The sequence below is a fragment of the Triturus cristatus genome, chromosome 7 (genome assembly GCF_964204655.1).
Source record: "Triturus cristatus chromosome 7, aTriCri1.1, whole genome shotgun sequence".
Lineage (NCBI taxonomy): Eukaryota > Metazoa > Chordata > Amphibia > Caudata > Salamandridae > Triturus > Triturus cristatus.
The window spans coordinates 357,162,694-357,186,923 of NC_140590.1; the positions used below are offsets into that span (position 1 = coordinate 357,162,694).

At 44.6% G+C, this 24,230-nt stretch overlaps 1 protein-coding gene across 3 annotated transcripts in view; it reads right to left on the reverse strand.

Annotated features, from left to right (window-relative positions):
- The window catches only part of LOC146809665 (sulfotransferase 2B1-like), a 641,816-nt gene that overhangs the window by 69,751 nt on the left and 547,835 nt on the right, over positions 1-24,230 (reverse strand). For all 3 annotated transcript variants that reach the window (XM_085616518.1, XM_085616516.1, XM_085616517.1), the window contains exon 6: positions 19,968-20,148. In XM_085616518.1, the coding sequence (XP_085472644.1) occupies positions 19,968-20,148 (181 nt within the window). The remainder of the gene's footprint in view (positions 1-19,967; positions 20,149-24,230) is intronic.

A 24,230-nucleotide genomic window follows, 5' to 3' on the forward strand; every position in this document is an offset into this window, starting at 1 on the left:
AAATAATTTAGAATGGGAAAAAAGATCAGAAGAGAAGACAAGAAAAAAACAGTACTATTTAAAGGAAAAAGAGAAGAGGACATTCGATGAAGTGCAAAATGTTACACTAAAGAAAAAGAGTGCAGGTAAGAGAAATAAAGAATTTGTTAAAAGACTTTTACAGAATGTGAAGTAATTTGAAAATATTGAAAAGAAAGAGAAAAGTTCAACAAGAAATCAGAAGGAAAGGAAAATAGAGCTGATGAAAGAAAATAATGTTATGGGAAAATAATGCAAGTTGAAAGAACGCTCTGAAAGAACATAAAGACATAAGGAAAGGAATGAATGGAAGTAGAGTACTACAAAATGTATTCAAAGTTTGTAAAAACTATAGAAGAAGATCAGCAACTTATAAGAAAAAGCAACAGACTGAAAGTGTAGTAGATAAAGCTTTCAAAATAAAAATAAATTATTTATATTAATGTTGAAGATAATCAAAACATTGGAAAAAATAATGTTGTTTATGAAGGAGCAAAGCACAAGAAAAAAGACTGGCTAATAGAAGTGATTTTTGAAAATATTTCAGCATCCTTATAGTACTGAGTCTTTCTTTAATGAAGAAAGCTATTTTCAACAAAACACATTAGTTAATGCACTTGATACTAGTGGTCGATGCTATGAGATAAAAGATGCTGGTCCAATTCCAAAAGAAAGGATGGTTCCCAGGAGTATGGAAGAAGTAATAGCTGAAGAAGTTCAAGGGAGGCATACTCAAGCTCCGGTATATATTTGGCATTGTAATAGTATTTGCAATATTCAACTGGAATCTATTGACATATTGCGAATAGTTTTACTAAGATTTGCCCAAAAAAGTCTTCAACAGAAGATTAAGATGTTACAAGGATTAGAGCCATGTAAAGTAAGAAAATATACTAACTTGCAGGGTCACTCTCTGGCTTGTCTTTCAAGAAAAGTGTGTCAAAGTACTTTCCATCATTTAAAAATGTTAGCAGTACACCACTCAGATATGCAGAAGTTAGTAAAGAGACTCTACTATGTAAAAAGTCCTGTATTATCTTTAAGTGAAAAGAACACACCTCTTTTGCACGGTTCAATATCAGATGTGAAAAAAGTTTGTGATGGTATGCGGTTTTGTTTTTTGGTTCACAAGAGGAGTGTAGGTGTTGACATAGAGGTGGAAGATATTAGTATTGGCAAGTTTGCAGGAGAAATTTCAAAGTTAAAGACAGTTTCATCTGAAAAACCAAACTATGTTTGTATTTGTTGTCGACATACTCACTATAGAAGTCAAACTAGGAATCTTGATTTATATTTAATAAGTGAAAATAAAAACAATGATAAATGGCAGCAATTTGGTGGGTAATTGTTGGTAGAAGGTCGGTTTGAGTTAGCTACTGATCAACGTATTTATAAATATTGTTACAACAAATTAGAAGAGAACACAATGCCAGCTAGAGCAGTACATAATAACTTAGAGTTGGTAGGTAGAGCTTCAGAACTGGCAGATTCGAATGCATATGTGTCCATTCTTATTCAATCTGTGCACCCATTTCAAGCTATATGTCGTATGGAGCCTAAAGGTAAGCTGCCTCCAACAGATCTACAAAGATGTCTGAAAGGAAGAGTTGTGTACTTTAAGAATAATATTGAAACTGTTGGTATAGACAGGGAGGAAAATGACCCAGTAGTTATTCTAGTTAATGGTGTACAAACAAAAAGTTGAAAAATATGGCAAGAGTTTGTAGATGAAGGAAACATTATATCTGGTACAGAATAATATTTATTATAAGAATGTAAATGTCGATGAAACAGAAATTTCAAGTGGTCTAATAGAAAAAGTGGACAAGTCTAGGACTGAAGAGATCTATGAACATTACACTATACATCCTCTATATTCAAAAGGAATGATAGGAAACAGTATTTATTTATTTCAAATGAAGGAAGCAAAGGGAACTCCTATAAGTGTATGGGAAAAAAGAATAGAAGCTTGTTGTTTTCCTCAGCTTTTCCCTATTGGAAAAGGTGGACAATTTGATGAGCGAACTGTACAGATTCCAGCTTCAGAATATCGCTCAGCAAGATCGTATTCTGAAGATCCAAGATTTCGATAGTGAATTCCATATATATTTCCTCTTTTGTTTGAAAGTGATTTGTCTGCACTTTCATATGCAGTGAACTACATATTAAAAACAGGAGTTAATCTTCAACATGTTTCTGCAAAATAATTCATGGACAAAGTTCAACAGAGAGCTGCAAATTTAGAATCGCAGATAATTAATGTGATGGCATGTCAACGTGGTATCAATAAATATTGGTTTTGTTGTCACGTTGAACTTGAATGTATGTTAAGAAACTTGGGTACCCCTACATGGTTTGGAACGCTTAGCTGTTCTGAATATGCGTGGGACGATTTACTTGAATTTCTACAAGAAACAAATTCAAATGTAAAAAATATTGAATTTGAGACACCTGGAGAACTCTGTTCTTTGGATCTTGTAAATGTCTGCAGGTATTTTAACCATATGTTTCAAAGTATGATGTTATTTATCTGCAATAAAGGTATTCCTCCTCCTGGAGAAGTTACTTATTTCTTTTGGTGAAAAGAGTACCAAGCCAGAGGTGCTCCTCATATACACATGCTATTAAGGATCAAGGATTCTCTAACATTTGGAATTGATAATGATGAAAGTGATTTGTCTTTCTTCGAACAGTATGTTACCTGTGCCATTCCAAGAGAAGGAGTAAAAAACAGCTTGAGACAACAAGATTTACGGTTTCAAAGAAATCAATGTGGAAAATACTGTTGATGAAAATACAAGTCTAAAGGGACATTTTATGCAAAATGTCGTTTTAGATTCCCACGCCCATTAATTTCTAAAGGAAGAGTGAATAGTTTTATGTCATCAGTAAGGCATACAATAACTCGGAAATCTCCAAAGAATACATACAACTTAAAAATAACCAAAGATTCAAAGTATATTAATGACTATGAACCATTTATTTTGAAAATGTGCAATGCAAACATGGATATTCAATGTGTTGCGGATCATTCAATTGCTGTTGCTTGCTATGTTACATCATATATAACAAAATCTGAAAAGACAGTGATGAAATAAATGTGGGAAGAAATTTCACAAGAGAAGAGTCTTAGCAAGAAATTGTACAGCTTTAGCTTGAAAATGCTTTCCCATCAAGAGATTGGATCCTTTGAATGATCAGATGGCTTAAGCTCTGCCAGTTTATATTCAAAGTCAAGAGGAACCCTTTGGGTAAGTTTAGGTCTTGCCTCCACTAGAAATAGAGTATTGAAAAGATTACAAGAAATCAAACACTTAGCACAGAATGAACCAGGAAGTACAGATATTGTTAAAACTAATATGTTGGATACATACTATCCCAAAAGGAGTCCACATCTGGAAAACCTATGTCTGTATGAAATACTTCAACTTTACAGCTTTGAAAGAAATGTTACAGAAAAATATAAAAGAAGAAAAATATGAGCAATTGGATGTGGTGGATGTTTGGTAAAACATGCCTAACAAAATCATATTAACCACAGAAAACTCAGCTGCGAAAGTCCAGATAAGAGTGAATTTCTCTATTTAGCACTTCTGCAACAATACAAGCGTTGCCGTAGTGAAACGGAATTACTTGGAGATTTAGACTGCTATGAAGATTCTTTTAATGCATGTAAAGATAGCATTCAGTGCACAATATTCCCTACATATCTACAAATGTCAAATGAAGAGATTGAACAAGAAAGTACTATTGCAGCTGAAATAACTAGGGACAGTTCTCAAGACAGTCAACGTTCTGCTCCACTAAGTCAAGATCCACTGGGACAACCATTTATCGAAAATGAAGCAGCAATAGACATGAATGAGGTAGAAACTGCAAAGCAACAAACACAACACAATATTATTCTGTTGGAAAAGTTAGAACAACTAAATATTGAACAGAAAGAAATATATCTACAAGTGTAAGAACAGTCACAACATGGTTTTCTACAGGAAAAAAAAGAATGCCAATGTTCATCATTTAAATCTATTCCGATGTACATCCGTGGTCAAGCTGGAACAGGAAAAAGTTTCTTAATTAATGTTTTGACCAGATATCTGCACAAAACTACAGAATCACATTTATCTTGTGTTGTAACAGCTCCAACTGGATTAGGAGCACGCTACATTAAAGAGATCACTTTACTTTGATTACTTATGCTACCTGTTCAACATACTAATAAATTGGAATATCAGAAGCTATCTGGAGTAGCTTGTTAAAAAGTCTCAAGAGCACTGAAAAAAATGAAACTTTTATTCATTGATAAGGTGAGAAGGGTCTCAAACTTGATGCTTGCCTTTGTAGATTTAAGAATGTAACAGATTTTAAAAACAGATAACAATGTTCTGTTTGGAGGAAAACATTTCATTGTATTCAGAGATCTACTGCAACTTGCTCCTGTAAAAGGACAACCTGTTTTTAAAACACTTATCACTAGGAAACCTTTGGGATGTATTGGAAATGTAAACATTTGGTTACATTTTGTATATAAAGAACTTATTAAGAATATGCAACAAGCAAGTGATGACGATTATAGAAATATTCTTCAAGATATAAGAATTGGTGTGTTGACAAAACATGGTAAACAAGCTTTAGAAAGTTGGCTACTAAGGAACTTGCTTACAACTGGAAACACATTGGCTGAAATAATGTACAATAAGCTTGGAGAAAAGAAGTCTTTAGTTTGCCTAATGCCTACACTGCAAGAGTGTTCTACATTTAATCAAGAACTTTTGAAATTGGAAAAACAGCAAATAGTGGAAATTTAAACTATTGATAAAATAGGGAGTGTCTATTCTTTTCACAAAGAAACTACAGGCTAAATTGGCATTCTTTGGAAAAGTCTCTATCTAAAACTGCAGTCTTAGAAAAGACTTTACATGTGTGTATAAACTGTCGAGTAATTATACGGCATAATTTGAATGTAGAAGAAGGTTTAGTAAATGGAGCAATGGGAGAAGTTGTTGATTTTGTAAAATTTCAGAACAGAGATGGAATAGATTATTTGATTATGAAATCTGTTTATTGGCATTTCGTTAATATAGACGTAGCATAAATCATAAATGGAACATCTCACAGGCAATGAGTCAGTTACTCGGAGGAGTCCCCGCCAATTGTGAATGCGGTGAACCACAGGATCAATCGCCACCCCCATGTGTGGAGCAAGTTAAGCTGATAGGTGTCAGGACCACCGCCCACATTTAAACAGATTCATAGAACAACAAAAGGAAACAGGCTAAACAACAGAAGCCCAGCATAACAGCAGCAGCAGGTTCGGTCTGCAACCACGTGACCCCCAAGATACCTCCCCCAGTCCACCCCCCCCAACCCGGCCCCCACCTCTCGTTACATACAGTTCCATTAAAGGCAATTGTCATTGTCCGCACATCTGCCCGGCTCAGCGAGGACCTCCCCACCAGTCCCCAAAGCAGGTCCCCCAGTCTCGCCTCCGTTCCCCTCCTCCTCAGGGGGTGTCTCCACAGTACGTGCCCCACAGAGTCCCAGGGCATCCCCATCCAGCTGCATCAGGGCCTGTAAGTGTACGTCCCACTGATTCGCTATGGGTGTGCGTCTGAGGCCTAACGTTTCTTCCCGCAAGAGAGCTGTACCCTCCGCCCCCGCCCACACCAGCAGGGAACTCCGCCACACCTGCGCACGGGGGGGGCTCAGCCGCCTTCCAGCGCTTAGTGATTAACCGCTTCGCCACAATCAGACCCAGGTCGAGGAAGCGACAGGCAACCTTCGTGGGGGGAGTTCTATGAAACAGGTGTAACAAACAGGCCGGCCATTCCCGCCGCGCCAGCGGGCCGGCACAAGTACTTAACGCGCCATGCACCGTCCGCCAATATGAGTCTAGCGCTGGACAGCTCCATAACATGTGCACCAGTCCAGCATCCAGAGCCTTGCAGCGTGGGCATTCAGCGTACGCACAGTGGAAATAGCGGTTGATGGAGTCGGGAGTGAGATATGCTCTGTGCAGTATAAAATACTGAATTTGGCGAAACCGCAAGTTCCTGGGAACCCCCGTGGGTCCCCGTAGCGTATCTCTCCACTCCGTGTCGGTCATGGGGCGGTCCAGATCTGCTTCCCATTTACCCCGCAAAGGAGACAGGTCCGTCGCCACTTGCGTGCGCAGGGAGGCCGTGAACCAACGAATCATGTGACTGGCCCGTCCCATGACATGGAGGTACTGCATCATGAGGTGTTGTGCCGGCTCCTCCTGAAGAGCACCCCACCGGTTTGTCAGCATCGCGATTAGGGAGCGGTGACGGAGGAACTGACCGGCTGGTAACCCCGTCTCCTCCGCTAGTTGAGCGAACGGGATAAGCGCACCATCGCGGTAGAGGTCCCCTAGCGTGCAGATGTCTGCCGCGTGCCATTCCGCAAGCTCCGTCGAGCGCAGTATCCCTCGACCACTAGGCGAACCCTCAATTGGCATGGCGGGAGCGTATGGGGTATGCGACTGGGTCAAGTAGAGGGCACGCCGATAGCACTTGTAGGCCACTGCCACAAGAAGGGGGCCCGGCTTGACCATTCTGGCCGTCGGGTGGAACGATGCTATAATATCCGCCAGGGGGAGTGGCGGCTCCGTGGACGCCGTGTCATCTCTCTCCCTGTCGGCCAACCACCTGGCCACCCATTGCAGCTGCGCTGCTAGGTAATAGTGCGCAAAGTATGGCATCGCGAGTCCCCCCTGACCCGTGGGGAGGTACAACTTAGAGAGCGCCACTCTGTGGCGTGCATTGCCTCATACAAAATCCCGGAGGGAGCGCTCCAAGGTGGCGAAGAAGGACGCCGGAATGTAGGCCGGCAGATTAGCAAAGTAGTAGAGGAGTCTGGGCAGGGCCACCATTTTGACCAGTGCAATGCGGCCTGTGACCGCAAGAGGGAGGGTGCCCCAGAAACGCATCTGGGCCCTGACCGCCGTTACCGCCCTGCCCAAGTTACCCTCCACCAAGTCAGCTGGCCGCCTATACACCTGGATGCCCAGGTAACGGAAGGTGTCTGGCTGCCACCTGACAGGTACACCCCCTAGGTGAAACCGGGGATCCAGAGCATCAGCACAGAACGGGTAAAGGCACGATTTGGCCGCATTCACCCTTAACCCGGAAAGCGCTGCAAAGTCCGTGAGAACCCGCTCAAGGTCCCCTGAAATGTTCGCCACATCCCGTACGAAGATCAAAAGGTCATCCGCGTATAAGGAGACCTGGTGGGTGGTATCGCCCATTGGAATGCCATCCGTCAACACCCTCCGCAGGGTGGCCGCTAAGGGCTCTATGGCAAGCGCAAAAAGGAGGGGCGAGAGGGGGCACCCCTGCCTGGTACCTCGGCCAACCGAGATGGCCTCGGAAATGTATGGGCCAGTTCTCACCCGGACCACGGGATTCTTGTAGAGGAGCGCCGCCATTTGTAGGAACCCGAGGCCTAGTCCATAGTGCGATAATGCCGCCACCAGATACCCCCACTCTAGGCAATCGAAGGCTTTTTCTAGGTCTAACACTAGACAGCCCGCCCGCGGCCAATGCTGTGAGCCGTGTGTGGCAACACGGAAGAACTGGCGGAGATTAAGCGAAGTGCTGCGCTTCGGCACGAACCCATTCTGGTCCATGTGCACTAGTACAGGCACAGTGGGGGGCCAGCCGCTCCGCTAGGACCTTGGCCAGGATTTTGTAATCGGGGTTGAGGAGGGCAAGGGGGCGATAGGACCCTAGATTAGTAGGATCACGCCCCGGCTTAGCTAAAGAGATCAGGTAGGCCTCCCTCATGGAGGTGGGCAGGGTATCCTCCTCAAGGGCCGTGAGATATAACGCGTGCAGTCTGGGCACCAGAGATTCCCGATAGGCCTTGTAGTATTCTGCCGGGAGACCATCCGGCCCAGGTGCCTTGCCAGAAGCCAGTGAGGCCACCCCTTCCCCTATCTCCTCCAGAGTGAGGGGACCCTCTAACGTTTCCTGGTGGGCATCCGGAATCGTGGGGAGGCCGGCGGCCCCCAGAAACAGATCGAGATCCTGTGCCTGCCGACGCCCCACTGAGGTGTACAGGTCTTTGTAGTGTGCCGTGAGTATCTGATGGATCTCCCGCTGCGTGTGCACCAGCGTCCCGTCCGATCCACGAATGGAGGCTATTGGCGCATAGCCCGATTCCTGCCTGATCAACCAGGCCAGCAACCGCCCCGCCCTATCCGACGTGGCGTGGACCCGTGCCGAATGGGCAGCATAGTTATGGCAACGCAGCCTCTCCAACAGCTCAGCATGGCGTGCCCTGAGCCGAGCCAGCCTGATCGAGTAACGCCCTCCACCCTCGCCATGGCGTTCGCGTGCCATTAGCCGGGTTTCCAGAGCGGTGAGTAGTAACGTAAGCTGCTTACGGATATTCCCCGTCGCCCCCAGGCAGTGTCCCCGCATGGTCGATTTGTGCGCGTCCCACTCTGTCAACGTGCTCCCCGCCGTACCCTCATTGAGGTCAAAGAACTGTTCGACCGCTGTGCCGAGCGAAGCCCGAAACTCCACGTCCTCAAGAGCGGCCGGTTGCAAACGCCATGTGGGAATGGGGGGTCTCCCCGGGTCCCAGCAAAGACGCAGCCTAAGAGGATTGTGGTCAGAGTGGGTCTGGCCCAGGTAGTCCGCCTGGATTATCAAAGGGTTCAGTGACGGAGAGCTCACCACCCTGTCGAGGCGGACGTGAAGGTCATGCACCGCCGAATAATATGAATAGAGCCGGTCAGTTGGATGTAAGGTGCGCCAAACGTCATGAAGGGCCCACCGCGACAGCCAATCAGTAAGGTTCCTCGCATTCGAGACTGCCTGTGTGCTATGGAGTGGCGGGTAGGATCTGTCAAGGCTCGTGGCCAGCACTGCGTTAAAGTCCCCACCCAGCAACCAGGGAAGACCCACATACGGGGTCAAGGCCACCGAGAGGTGGTCAAGGAACGACGGCTGTTCAACGTTCGGGGCATAGATGGATCCTAGGAGCACAGAGTGTCCGTTGAGCCTCCCCCGCACCAAGGTGTATCGGCCAGTAGGGTCAAGCACTACTTCGGACCATGTGAAGGGTGTGCCCGCCCGTACCCAAACCAACGTACCCCGAGCATGCGCAGAATATGTGGTCCCAAAAAGCTGCCCCCTCCACCGAGCGCGCAGCCTGTCCAACTCTGGCCGTGTCATGTGTGTCTCTTGGAGAAGGGCCACCCCTATCCTGTGCCTCTGCAGGTAGGCAAAAACAGAGTAGCGGCGGGCCGGTGTGTGCATGCCTCTAATGTTCCATGTGACTATTGCAGTGTCAGCCATCGGTGCAGAGTGCGGACAACACTAGGCCCACAGGCCGAAGTGGGCCAGCCGGGGGAAGGAGGGGAGACCAGGAGCACTGTTACCCAGACCGTCTGCTGCAAGAACATGATGTGTGAGAGAACTGCAGAACACTGCAGAATGCAAAGAGGCAAAAGTAAAGAGAAAATTAACAAAAGGAACTCCATAACCGCAAGGGCGAACCCCAGAACGGGCATTCGTCCAAACATGTAAGGCTCAATCGCCTGTGAACTACCAGGTCAAAGATGTGTTAGTGAGGGGCTAAAGAGCAATACCGTTGGTCCTGGCCTGCAAGAGCCCCATGTCACCCCTGTCAGAGCCTCGTGTGCCTATAGGGCTGCCAATCACTCAACCACTCCCCAGTGGAGTGTGTGTGGAAATCGCCACCACCCCGCTCCCCTGTGACCAGAACATGCACGGACCCTCAACCCCGGCTCGTGTGTAAGGGGACCCGCACAGCCCCTCTAGCCCCCGTGACCCCCGCAGCACCCCAACCTGCACAGTCATGGAAGCATACAGAGCCACAAAACCACAATCCAGGAGGCAACAGAGGCAGAAAGCCCCCCTCCCCCAAGAGTAGTCCGCAGCAGCCCACCCACCACCTCGGGGTACCTGCATTGGACACAGTGCAATCAAACAAGAGTTCACCCCAGAAGGTCGGCTGTCTGGGGGGTCACCTCTGGCAACACCTGGTCTTCCGGAATCATGATGGATGGGGAGGAGGACAGGTCAGTCTCAGTGTCACTGTGGATGCGAGCCGCCACGTCCCCCTGGCTGCTCACGGACTCCAGAGTGGCCACCGCTTCAAGAGCCTCCAGCCGCTCCACACGCATCCTCTCCGGACTCGGGGCCGCCGGGGGACTCGGCCCCACCCCACCACGTTGGTCCCTCTGCCTCCGTCGTCTCAGCCTTTTCTCCCTACGCACCACGGGCCCCGGGTCCGCGGGCCGAGGGCCACCGTGTTGGCCCATTTCCTCCAGCCAGTCCCAGACATCAGACGGGGCGTCGAAAAAGCGTGTCTCATCGTTCGTGACCACCCTGAGGCGCGAGGGGAACAGCAGCGAGTATTGGATGTGCAGTTCACGGAGCCGGCGTTTCACCTCCAGGTAATTGCTCCTCCGCTTCTGAACGGTCGCAGTGTAGTCCGGGAACAGCATCACTGTGCCACCCCCTATCATCAGGGTTCCCAATTTCCTTGTTTCCCGTAGGATCACGTCCCGGTCCCGGTAGTTGAGGAGGCGAAACAGGAAAGGACGTGGCCGTGCTCCAGGGACAGGTCTCCGCATCGGTACTCTGTGCGCCTGCTCCACCACGAAATGTGGGGAGAGCACTCCTGGGGTCAGGATGTCCCGCAATCAACCTTCAACAAACTGCTCTGGTCGTCGCCCTTCCTCGCCCTCCACCAGGCCCACAACTCGTATGTTCTGGCACCGAGAGCGGCACTCCGCATCCTCCGCACGGTTCTCGAGAGTGTTAACGCGGTCTATCAGGTCCTGCAAGGTGGCAGAGTGATTGCACTATCGGTTGCACGTCCTGAAGCGCCTGACTGTGACCGGCAACGGTGTCCGCCAGCTTGCGATGGTCGGCGTGGAGCAAGGTGAAGTCAACCGTGACTTTGTCAATCCGGGACTCCAGGGAGGTTCGAGTTTGTTCCAGCGTATTACCCAGTCGGTCGACCGCTGCCAACATGGCGTCCATTTTGGCTTCCACAGTCGATGCAGGCGGCGCCACAGTCCCAGCAGAGCGCCCCGGCGCCGCGTCAGGGCCCTCCGCCCTCATCCTGGCCTCGGCCCGCTTGTTCCGAAGCCGCCCCATGGCCAGTTGCTGCGCCGATGGCATTCAGAGGGCTCAGTGGTGCACGAGGCCGACCGGGGCTCCAGGCACCTCCAGACGCCGATATCAAAGGGGCCCAGTCCCACTGTCACGAGTCGGGCCAACGCCAGGGGTGTCAGGGCGCAGGGCAGCGCCACCGGCGGGGGAGGCGCGCCGCGAGCCGTGGGCAACCGATAATCAAGGTCCACCAGGCCGCACTCCGCCGAGTCCGCAACAGCCACCCCAACGCGTCCAGCAGCAGAAAAGCGGTCAGCTCCCCAGGCACCTCACTCTGATCCCGGCCGATCAGTGCAGTTTGTAGGGCCACAGCACGCCCGCCAGGGTTGCCTCCGCCACCACAACAGTCCTCTTCGCCCCCAAGGGGCAGAAGCCAAGCGCTCACCAGGTGCCCGTCCACAGCCTCACAGCCAGAGGGGGGTCTGCCACACCAGGTCACTCACCGGGCTCCCGGGCGCCGCAGGCTCCATGTCCACCCCCATCACCTCCAGCCGTCATGGCCGCCACCGTCGTCCACCGCAGCAGGCTCCTGCAGGCTCGGTGTGCTGGAACAGGCAGGGTAACGACGTAGCCGATCGCCAGTCACCCTGTGTACCGTCGCTGCAGGGGAGTCCCTCGCGAGTCCCCAGTCCTCCCGCTGACGGTCTGCACCTCGCCGCGCGGCCCAGCCGCCTCGTGGCAAGCCGCGGTGTAGGGTCATTCCCGCGGCCGGACGCCGCCTGCAGTGCTCCCCGCACCGCTCGCCAGGCAGGTCCCCAAGTGTGCGGCACGCAGTCAGAGGCCGCCCCCGCCTTCACTTCGGGCCCCACAGGAACGCCGGGGCCTCACGGGCAGGAGCAGGCAGCTTCGGCAGCCCCGTGGCACATCCCGGGCAGGAGAATTGGAGGAGAACGGCTCCGTTGCTCGGGAGCTTCACTCGGGCACAGCCATCTTGGCCGCGCGCCCTCTAGCGCCCCCCATGGAATAGAATATTTGATTATACCATTTGATCAGATTAAAGAGGTAAGACAGATTGGGCGTGGTGTTGTACTTTTTTGCTTGGAAACGATTTGTATATTCTGAGAAAACAGTTTCCACTGTCTTTAGCATATGCAGTAACTATTCATAAATCTCAAGGTTTAAGTATAGACAGTGCTTTTGTAAGTATTGGAAGTATAGTGCTCAAAGAGGGAATGGCATACGTTGCATTGTCTCGAGTAAGAACATTGTCTGATTTGTATTTAATAGATTTTGATGAGAAAAAGGTTAGTGCTGATGCAAATTGTTTAAGAGAGTATAATTGTTGAAGAAGACTCTATGCTCCTGATTTAAGTGAGAAACGTGCAGTGTGTCCAAAACGGTAACATGTCAAAGATGAAATTGAGGTTCAAAAAAAGAAAACATAGCAGGAGAAATTTGAAGGTGTAAAGAAAAAAAATAGAAACTGTTGATGAGATTGTAGGATACCAGTTGGGAAATAATTCAGGTATCAACTGTTGTGCTTTTGTGATTCTGAACGTTGTATTTTATCTACAAGATCTTCATCATGATGTCATGAGAAAACATGATAAAAGATTCTGTTCTTTACTACAACATGTATTTGAACAGTTAGTTAACTGCATACTGTTTCTGGTGTTCCATATCTTTTGGATATATCTACCGGTTCTTTGACATTTACTCTCAATAAACAACAAGATGCACTATAATTTTCAATGCTTATGCTTGGAGTTTTAGAAGATGAAGGAATGCACATTGAAACTTTTTTAGATACAAATTGGATCATAAATATGAAGACGGTTCAAACAGAGCGAATCATATACTTGACAATACCAGACTGCAAATCAGTACCTTTTAACAAATTGACAAAAACAGGATATGAGATGTTCACATTTTAGATCAGAGATGTTTTCTTCATTACATATAGAAAGATTCTGAAAATATCTCATTTTAATGCTACAGCGTTGTAGAGCAAATGGAAAAAAATTGGAAACTATTTTTTTTTTTTTTAATGCAAGTCAAATATCTATTTTAGGAAGAACATTTATAGCGGTGGCTATTATTCTCCATGATGAACCTATGTAGAAAAGTAGGATATGCTTATTATGTTTACCCCCACCTTTTCCTTGATGTTACACTGTTTTTGACTAGTCTGACTGAAATCCTGCTAATCAGGACCCCAGTCTATCTGCTTTCTCCCTAGAATGTTATGTCATGTACTTAGGTACACTCCAGATTGGAAACTGGGGTATCCTTATCAGTCCCTAGTATATGGTACACATGTACCAAGGGCATAGGTACTACAGAGGCCTCCCATAGGCTGAAGCATGTATTATGCCACCCATGAGAGGCCATGCAAAATGGAACTACAGGCCTACCAATGCAGCCTGTGTAAGATGGTGCAAGCGCCACTTACTTTAGATATAGGTTTACTATATCTGTAGATCACTACACTTAAAACCTATAAGTCACCCCAATAGCAGACCTTGACAATCATTAAGGCAGGTGCTGGGTTTTAAGTGTGAGGGTGCCCCTGCATGAGCAGAGCACCCCTGCAGCCTTCGGAGACCATTCTCCCGGGTTGTCGGTGACACAGCCAGACATATAGGTAGAGGTGCATTATATGCTCGCGTAAAATGCTAGATCGAAAACAGCTGCAACAAACCATGTCGTGTTGGGTATCAAACACCTTGGAATCATACTTCCATACCGGTAACCGGTGTGGGCGGTATGATTACACCCTTCTGAAATGAGCTTCATAGGGTCACCAGCCTTCTCAACCCGGACCAAACAAAATGGTTGCTGCTGACCAGAGACACATTTCTGCCCTCCTGCTGCTGAGCCAAGCTTGAGCAGTGGAAGGCAGCACAATAGGCATCCTGTCACAGGGAGGTGGCGACCTCCCAGACAGGAGTTAGTGTATTGGAACTGGGTGGGGGCACTTCGAAAGTGCCTGAAAGTCTGCATGAGGGGCACATTTTGTGTCCCTGTGAATAGTCCACTTCAAACCAGTCCTGGGAGTCGTTGGCTCCTGCTCTGGTGCGAAACTGGACAAAGGACATGGGAGTAACCTCTCCAATATCTTGACCCTCCCCTGAATCTGTCCAACCCTCTCCTGTGGGTACAAAGGGGCTTACCTGGCTGTAGGACCCTAGATTCGAAGTGGACAAGATTAAGACACCACTGACCATCGACCGTCTGTACACTACCCATGCACTTATCCATTCTTTGAAGCACAAGTCTTGCACTAATAGGAAGACATTATCATTACCCTTGTATTGTTTCTTTCACACAGACACTACCCATTGAGTCATCCAATCACCTATGCAGTACCCTTGTACTCATGCAATCACTCAGGCACTACACACACAGTTATCCAATCACCCAGGCTCTATTTTTGCATTGAACCATTCACTCAGGAAATACCCATGCACTCATCTATTAACTCACACACTACCCTTGCACTCATGCAATTACCCAGGCACTGCCCATGCACTTATCCAATTACCAAGGCAATACCATTGCATCCATCGTTCCACTCTGGCAATACCCATACACTCATCCAATCACCCAGGCACTACACCTGCACTCATGCAATCATCCAGGCCCTATCCATGCACTCAGGCACTACTGTTACTATCATGCATTTCCCTCAAACACTACCTATGCACTCATCCATTCACCTAGGCACTCCACATGCACTCATCTAGTCACTCAGGCAGTAACCATGCAGTCATCAAATCACCCAGGCACTACTTCTCCGGTTATGCACTCACCCAGACACTACCCATGTACTTATCCAATCTCTGAAGCACAAGTCTTGCACTAATAGGAAGATAGTCATTACCCTTGAATTAATTCTTTCACACAGGCACCACTCATCGAGTCATCCAATCACTCAGGCAGTACCTCTGCACTCATGCAATCACTCAGGCACTACCCACACAATTATCCAATCACTCAGGCACTATCTTTGCATTCAACCATTTACTCAGGCAGTACCCATGAACTAATCCTTTCACTCACACACTGCACCCTGCACTCATGCTCACAACCAGGCACTACCCATGCACTCATCCAATTACCCAGGCAGTACCCTTGCAACCATCCTTCTACTCAGGCAGTACCCATACACTCATCCAATCACCCACTTGGGTTGTATAAATCCATTCACTCACACACTGCCCATGGACTCATCCATTCACTAAAGTACTACCCAAACACTTATGCAAATGCACTATTCTTGCACTCAACCATTCACTCGAACACTAACCATACACTCATCAATTCTTCCAGGCAGTTCCTATGCACTCATTCAATGACCCAGGGATTACCCTTGCACTTATCCTTTCACTCAGGCACTACCCATGCACAGATCCAATCTACCAGGCAGTACCCCTGCAGTCATGCAATCCTTCACGCACTACTCTTGCGCTCAACTATTCACTCAGGCACTAACCATGCACTCATCGATTCTCTCAGGCACTACCCATGCACTCATACAATGACCCAGACATTACCCTTGCACTCACCTTTCACTCAGACACTACCCATACACTCATCCAATCACCCAGGCACTATCTCTGCTCTCAGGCAATTACCCAGGCACTACCTGTGCTCCTAAGCAATCACTCAAGCACTATTCTTGAATTCAACCATTGACTCAGAAACTACCCATGCACTCATCCATTCTCTCAGGCACTACCCATGCACTCATCCAATGACCTAGCCACTAACCATGAACTCATCCATTCACTGAGGCACTACCTATGCACTCATGCAATAACCCGGGCAGTACCCCTGCACTCATGCAATTACTCAGGCACTATGCACGCAGTCATCCAATCACCTAGGCACTATTTTTGCATTCAACCATTTACTCAGGCAGTACCCATGCGCTCATCCATTCACTCACACACTACCCCTGCATTCATGCAATCACCCAGGCACTACCCATCCACTCATGCAATCACTTAGGTACTACCCATGCAGTTAGGCAATCACTCAGCCACTACCTTTCACTCAACCATTCACTCAGGCGCTACCCATGCACCCATCCATTCCCTCAGACACTACCCATGCACTCTTCAAATGGCACAGGCTTTACTCTTGCAGTCATCCTTTTACTCATGCAGTACCCATGCACTCCTCCAATCACCCACGCAGTACCCCTGCACTCATGCAATCTCCCAAAGACTATCGATGCTCTCATGCAATCACTCAGGCACTACTGTTGAGCTCCTCCATTCCCTCAAACACTACCCATGTACTTATTCACTCATTGAGATACTACTTATACACACTTCTAACATTAATCATTCACACATTCATACAAGCAATCACTTTCATTACGTACAATTTTCTTTTTTTTTTTACCAGTGTTGGTGATTCCATTAGAACCTTTTTTTATAGAACAATTTTATATTTATTTTTGTATTTTCTGATTTGGTTTTGGGGTGTTTTTAAAAAAAATTAAACAAAAAATAAAAGTAAAAGAGTCCAACTGTGCTGTTTCTGATTAACATATAAAACAAAGCAACAACAAAAAAAATAATAACATTTGTGACCTTAGAGGAGCATCTTGATGGCATCAATAGACATATCTCCCACGCACAACGCTGAAAGGCAGTGGCGGCAGTGGATGGCAGCATCCACCAACTCCGGAACTATCAGGGGTTGTGGAGTGGTCAAAACAACCCCTGCAGATGTTGATGGTTGTTGTCCATCATTGTTGGCTGCTTCCTCCTGTCTTCAACGCTTCACCTCACGTGCCAGGTGAATAGGATGGATGGTCTCTAGATGTTTCTTCATAGAAGAAGTACCACAAGAGTACTTCTTCTCTGAGCCTCTTGACAGATCTTAGTAACAGATAGTGCATATCACCTTTCCTGCGTTAACTTTTTTTTTGCCTTCCGACTCAGTTAAGAGGACCCATACCACACACTCTTTCCTCTTTCTCACTGGCTCCTGCACCTCCTCCATCTCCTCCTCGTGGTTCTCAGGAAATTCTGATGTTATTTTCAATTTACAAAAATGAAAAACACCAAAAAAAAAACATTCTCAGAGCCTACAAAATAGGCAGTGTTCAAACAGACACACCCGAAAAAGACACACCCGAAAAGAAAGAACTGTAAGTGGTCTTGTTTCCACCCACCAAGAGAATGAAAAGCTGTTAAACCAATGAAAAGCTTTCTTTCGATGTCACATGGAGTCGAGTAGGTGTTGCACACCCTGCGTGTATCCGACGCAGGATGTGCGCAATGTCATCTAAAACTGTAAATTACTATCAGGATATTGTGTTTCAAAGAATTTCAATGAAAACAGATATTTAAATTAGCAACATTCATATTTCTTACTTTTGGAAACTACGCCGTAGTCATGTCCCCTACGGGAATCCGGAACTACGTAAAAATATTGCGAAAGAATACTAATAGTAATTTATAGCATTGATTTACAAGCCGCTCTGTTTAAAAAATATATTATTTGAGTGTAAGTATATATTTAAGGATTACATTTGTGTTACGGGTTCGTGCACCCAACGCAGAGATCCACGTCCCAGACGCGATACCATTGCATTCACAAACATTTGTTAAAAACATTTGAAAACAGTTTTATAACACCTTTAATACTGTTTTTACGTACTCAGTAATAAACCTCTATGTTAGAATCATATATTAATTTGTTCTAAATGTGTTTTTAAAGTGACATTCGTATAATGGATTTAACATTTTTTCTTTTCAATTGAATATTCTATTATATAATAGCACACTATACAAGATTACAAACAATAAAACAGTGTTAATTTAAACAGATAACACTATAAATCTTTCATCGGCTGTGTTATATATTTTAAAAAAGATTATAATTATTTTAAAACATAATAATAAATACCTAAAAAACAGAAAAATAAAAAATAGTTACTATCATCTTTTCATAAATAAAATGATCTACAAAAACGTAGAAATTTATTGAAAAAACATACGTTTCAGAGACATTATAGTTAGGAATTAGCATTTAAAAAACTTTAGCAATTCAGTGAAAAAAACACAGTTCTCAGAGGCATTATAGTAAGGCCGACATTTCACTGATACAAAACCAGACAAATTCAGCCGTTATAGTTAGCTGAGCTAACTATAACTCGCGCCCCCGCAATGCACTACTGATGACGTCACACATTACATCACTCATGGCATAGTCAGTGACATCACTGATGACATCTCAAATGACATCACTGATGACATCATCCACTTAATATCTGATGCCCATCCTCACACCCTTATATAACCTTTCATACACCCACTCTTAAATACAGACTACCATTGTTGAAACCATGCACACACCAATACCAGTTAGTACATAGCCACTCATTGATTTATATGTCTACACACACATCCACTCACTCATGCATACAGTCACTCATACATGCATTCACTCATCAATACAGCCACTGATATATGCACTCATACACCCATACACCACCACTCGCCCATAGAGTTACTCACACACCTAGTCGGTCACCCATAGAATAAATCACACTGCCATTTACTCACCTATACAGTTATACACACACCATCTAACTTATTCATACAGATACTAACACATACTTACTCTCTTCTAGAAACACTGACACAAGCACACACTCATCCATAAACCAACTCTCACAATCACTCACTCTCACATATAGTCACTTATATACTCCAACACGCACATATACTTCCATTCACATATGTAGTTATTCACACATATACCACTGAGACATCCATTCAGTCACCAAAACAGCCATTTGCACACTCACTCACCCATACAGCCTCTCACAGATGCACTCATGAACCCATACACCTTGGGATTCACCCACTCATACATCCTTGCAGGGAGTCACACAACCGTCACCCACCCACACAGGCACTGACACAGGTACTCAGACAACTAATCAAATACCCATATAGACACTCATGTACCTACTTGCCAACTCATGCAGCCACTTACACACCAGCTGACAAATAGACATTCACACAGATTAGTCATTCACTAAGACATGTTTAATCACTCACGTATACAGTCAGTCATGCACCCACTCATCCATTCAGACACTCATACACCAATTCATTCTTCAATTAACTGTGGTGTATGTGTCAATATGTATAATATTCTTAAACTTTTTAGAAACACTCACACTCATAGGATGATGTCATCAGTGATTTCACTGCCCTTGTCATGAGTGATGTAATATATGACGTCATCAGCAGTGCATTGCTGGAGCGCACGTTATAGTTAGCTCAGCTAACTATAACAGATGAATTTGTCTGGTTTTGTACAAGTGGAATGTCAGCCTAACTATAATGTCCCTGAAACCTGTGGCTATTAACTCCCGTCACACCACCTTCAACATCAAAACTCCAGTAAATCCTGGGCCAGCTGGAAAACGGCACAGTCTGGTGTGGATATCTCAAGTATGTTTTATTTTCGTTTTTCTGCCTAGTGCATTGTACTAACAAAACAAGCGCTTACAATATTCGTTCGGAGCCTTCAACTAATATATATATCTATATAAAGGCAATGTTCATGTCTACCTTTCAAAAGGAATGGTGACCAGAAATTACTCTTTGTCACTAAACTTGTTACTAAATTTGAAAATGAATGGTAAGTGGTTATTGCATAGGGTGGGGTTGTAATCAGCACCCCATCAGTACAAATAAAACTTACGGAAGGCGGAGGATTTTAGTATTCAAAATTGTGTGTACACACTCACACAGACAATGTAAATATAATAAAAAATAAGAGTTGTAATCTCCATCTAACCTTTGCGATAGAAAGAGCTTTTTGTTTGATCCATGAAAGAGCTTGGTAAGAGACTGTAATTGGACATTGTGTTTTCTTTCATGGCTTTGAAGGAGGAATTTTCCACTACTGAATCGATGGCTGTGTCATCCAGATCTCTTCCCAAGAATTTGCAGATCTGAACCACGCTCCCCCTCAGATCCTAAGAAATGAAAAAGAATGACACAGTAAGCAAAAGTAAAATAAAATATTACAATTAACACAAGGAACGTATTAAGTAACACTGATGCATATTTGTTGCTACAATCCCCAATCCATGCCTAATAAATCATGCTCTGTCACTTCTAAAAAGTAATCATAACTAATCACGCTGCATTGATGAATATAATAAATAATGGTAATGCACATCAAAATATGTCCTATAATCCATAAATGCATTGCAATGATATCTTATTCACCTACTATATGGCCTTCCGTTAACAGATTCTGAACATAGGGTAGAGAGTTCAAAGCTACATGCAGCCCACACTCCACCTGCTGGTACCTGCTGGATAAAAACTTTCAAATGAAGCAGACCTCAGACTAGAGATAGACAGCTGCATTATAATGGACTGTATCAATAACAACATTATACTTATGCAATATATCACTAAGCATTACATTTAGTACACAGCACCACTACAGCACAAAGCAACAATGATCATTGTTAAAGGAAGAAAAGAAATTGCTTCATGAGCATGATACATTGAGGCCTGTATTCGGAAATTATGAGCATCCCACTCTGTAACGCTTACATTGGAAGCACATGAATATATTAGGTGCAATGGGGTAGCGGAATGAACATGACAATTAGGCGGTAAGTGAGAAATGTAGTTTTACTTGGGATGCAGTAAAGGTGGGAAGAACTGCACTGTTTGCACAAGATGACTGCTGTTACAAGCAATCAAATAGTAACCTTATATTCTTGCCATCTGAATTAGTCTTGCTCAAAACAAAATACAGGCATAAAAGAATGGCATTTTAAACTATTGTAGGTATAGTATATTGCTGTATACCCAGCTATCTGTCCTTGTTTTCCATTTTGTTAAATGCAAACGCATTTTGGTGACAGAGCAGGGGATTATGACACCAGCTTGGAGACACTAGATGAACTGTCTCCTCTCCTTTCATTACCTTGATGTATGGAATATTACTTTGAAGTTGCTGTATCCTTCTCCTTCTCTTCAACCTCATTAATAGTTTTTTCCCTCTATCTGGTGGTGGTGACTGATGTATGCCTATGAGAGGCCCAGTCAGAGACCATGAATAGTAAAAGAAGTTAGAGTGCCCAACTCCAGGTTCATCAGAGTGCACAGCCATTGAGGAGATGAAGGCAGTAGCCACGATTCTGAGTAGAGGCAATAAATATCATGGAAATTTTGATGCACTCACCAAGATGGTGGTAAAAAACAATTTAGTTTCTAGTTTGACTGAAGAAAGGAGAGATGCAGTTGTCAGGGGTCAGCTGGAGATGTCCATAGAAAACGGTCTGCAGATGAAGATTATGAGGAGATTTGGTTGTGCCTTTCATCAATGACCCCCTATCGAGTTTGTGTTCAGTCCATGTGCAGTTAAAACAAATTTGCAACACTGGTTTACAAAATCTGATTTCAAACTTTCAAAAACAAGACAAGCATCCTGTGGGCTGTAACGGTTATGTAGAGTGCCCATGTTCTCACCATTAAATATACCTTTCTATGTCTCGAATTACCAAGACATCTAGATATGATTCAAAAGAACAGCTATGCTTCATCTGAGTGCAATGAATTTCAAGGCAAGAGTTGGACATATTGGGTTAATATTAAACTCTCCTTTGAATACATTGGGGTCTGTGATTAACAAACTTGTTGGGCAATTGCTTCTGCTATTTTAGGTCTGAATTATAAAGTGCTGTTCTAAGATAGGCAAGACATGGAATGTTTTGTCCCTGAAACTGCACAGATCTCAGCCACATGATTCTGGAAGACTGTTTGCTTATTATTTTGCAGACTGATGTACAACAACAGGGGTTTTAGGTCAACTGACCGCTCTACTGGGCAAACGTCTGGTTCCATCCCTAACATTTACTGGAGTAACTGGACCTAAAGTTACTTTCTTGGAAAGAGCTTACAACCAATTGGAAGGGTTGAGGAAAAGACGCCGACTCCTTGTGCTGATATTCAGTCCGTTGCTGAATGTCATGTTTAGCACATGATTAATGATCACTATCTTGTGAACTTACTTCCTACCTATCTCGTGTCATTTCTGAGATTCTGCTAAGCGCGGGGACACACCATTGGTGTAACCAGGTGCTCTACAAATGCTGCTGATGATGATGAACTTGCTGGTGTTTCTTGCTTGTAGTCATCTGGAGTGGTGTTGGACGAGCTGCATGATAATTTGGTGGTTGCAGAATTCCAGACTTCAGTGCTGGGCAAAGTATGTCAAACTAGGGTTTCTTCATGTGCCTAACCAACACTATGAGTTTCAGGAAAGGGATATGGACAAGCCTTATAAGCTGCCCTTGCCCAAGACGGTGGTCTTGTCAGATAATTATATCTGAGGATTCCAATCCAAGATGAAGTACAGTCTTTTCCTGTGATGTGAGTTCCTGTATGAATTCTATGTAAGGGGCATTCACAAGGGAAAGATGTGTTACAACTCGTTTGTTACATTGTCATTTGTCACAATCCTCGCTTGGCGATATCAACTTCTCCAATGGCTGGGAAATGTGGTACTTGCTATAAACATCTGTATTAATCTTCACAGTCAATCAAGATATGCATGTTTGTCAGAGACTTTTTTCCCTTTTTGATTTTTTACCTCCTAACTGGGATCTGCTAAGGAGACACTTGATACATTTTGTGTGTACAAATATGTGCAGGATAGAAGAGGCCTCTTAAAGGAGACACCCTTGCCTAGGGAAAACAAAATGGAAACTCACAGACCTACTCAACTTCCAGTTATTGACACCTAAGAGCAGAAGACTCTGAAAAATGTATTTTCAGCAGTCTGTTTAGGTCTACCATTTTTATGGCTGCATAATTCAGCAACATATTTAATACTGAAAGAGCATTAGCCTTTTATACCTTAAGAGGATTAAAAACTGAAAGGTTGGCAAACATCTTTGGAAAATGTTATTAAAAACCCTGCATTTTGGGTGAGGATTTTACAATTTGTGGCTACCTCGGGAGCCTAGGTGTTCTAACCAATCTATATTTTGACGAAATAATATAATGAACAAAAAATTACAAAGGCAGAATCCTTTATTACAAAACTAGAATGAAGTGCATATATCTTTCCTAAAAACATAACCTTAGTTTTGTTTATGTTTATTATTGAGCATGTTGTATCACAGTAGTCTGAGAAACCTTCAGTCAATGCAAACTAGACTCAGTTCATGTAAGCAGAAATTGCACCATCATCAAAAAAGGGTATCAGGGAAGGTCATCTACCTACTTGTGAATGATTTGCATCCAATGCAATTACAACTGATGGAAGATCATTTATGAACACAATGCCAACATAGTATGCATGAACATGCAGCCCTGCTGCATGCCAGATGAAACAGGGATGGTGTCTAAGTTCCCCTCTGTATTCAAAACAGAATTGGGCATAGTTGTTAGTTATCTGTGTGTAATTGTGTGAACAGCTCCAGCAGTGGTTCATCCACTCTACCAGTGAAGTTCATACTACAAGAGGTTATGGCCAATAGGCTTTAACACACCCTTAAATCTATGAACAGGAGTAGGCCAACCCTCCTCATATTCACGTATTTTTCAGTTAAGAGAATGAACCACAATCCATGAGTTCCCTTTCTCTTGTCTAAATCCTGCCTGACTAAGCTTAAACAATAAGTATCAAGCTAGTGTTGCAAACTAGCCAATTGAATTTTCCAAATATCATGTAAAAATCTAGCATATATAATATATTTGAAATCAGTTGAGAGCTACTTGGAAGGGTTTGATCACCCTTTTTAAAGATGGATACAGTTGTAGTCATCTTCAAACTACGGGGCATCTTTCCAGTGGTTAGTGTGCAATCAAATATAACAACTAAGATTAGGATTCATCAAGTAGAGCATTTGGAATACAATCTATTACACATGAACAAATGTAAAAGGCACACTCAAGGTACATGAATGAACTGTAACAGAAGTGCACTGTGTTGCATGACACACTGTCATAATATAATTTTCAGTATACAGAAGAAACATAAAACAGGCTTCACTAATAACTATGTCAGGGTTATGGATATAGTTTTTCA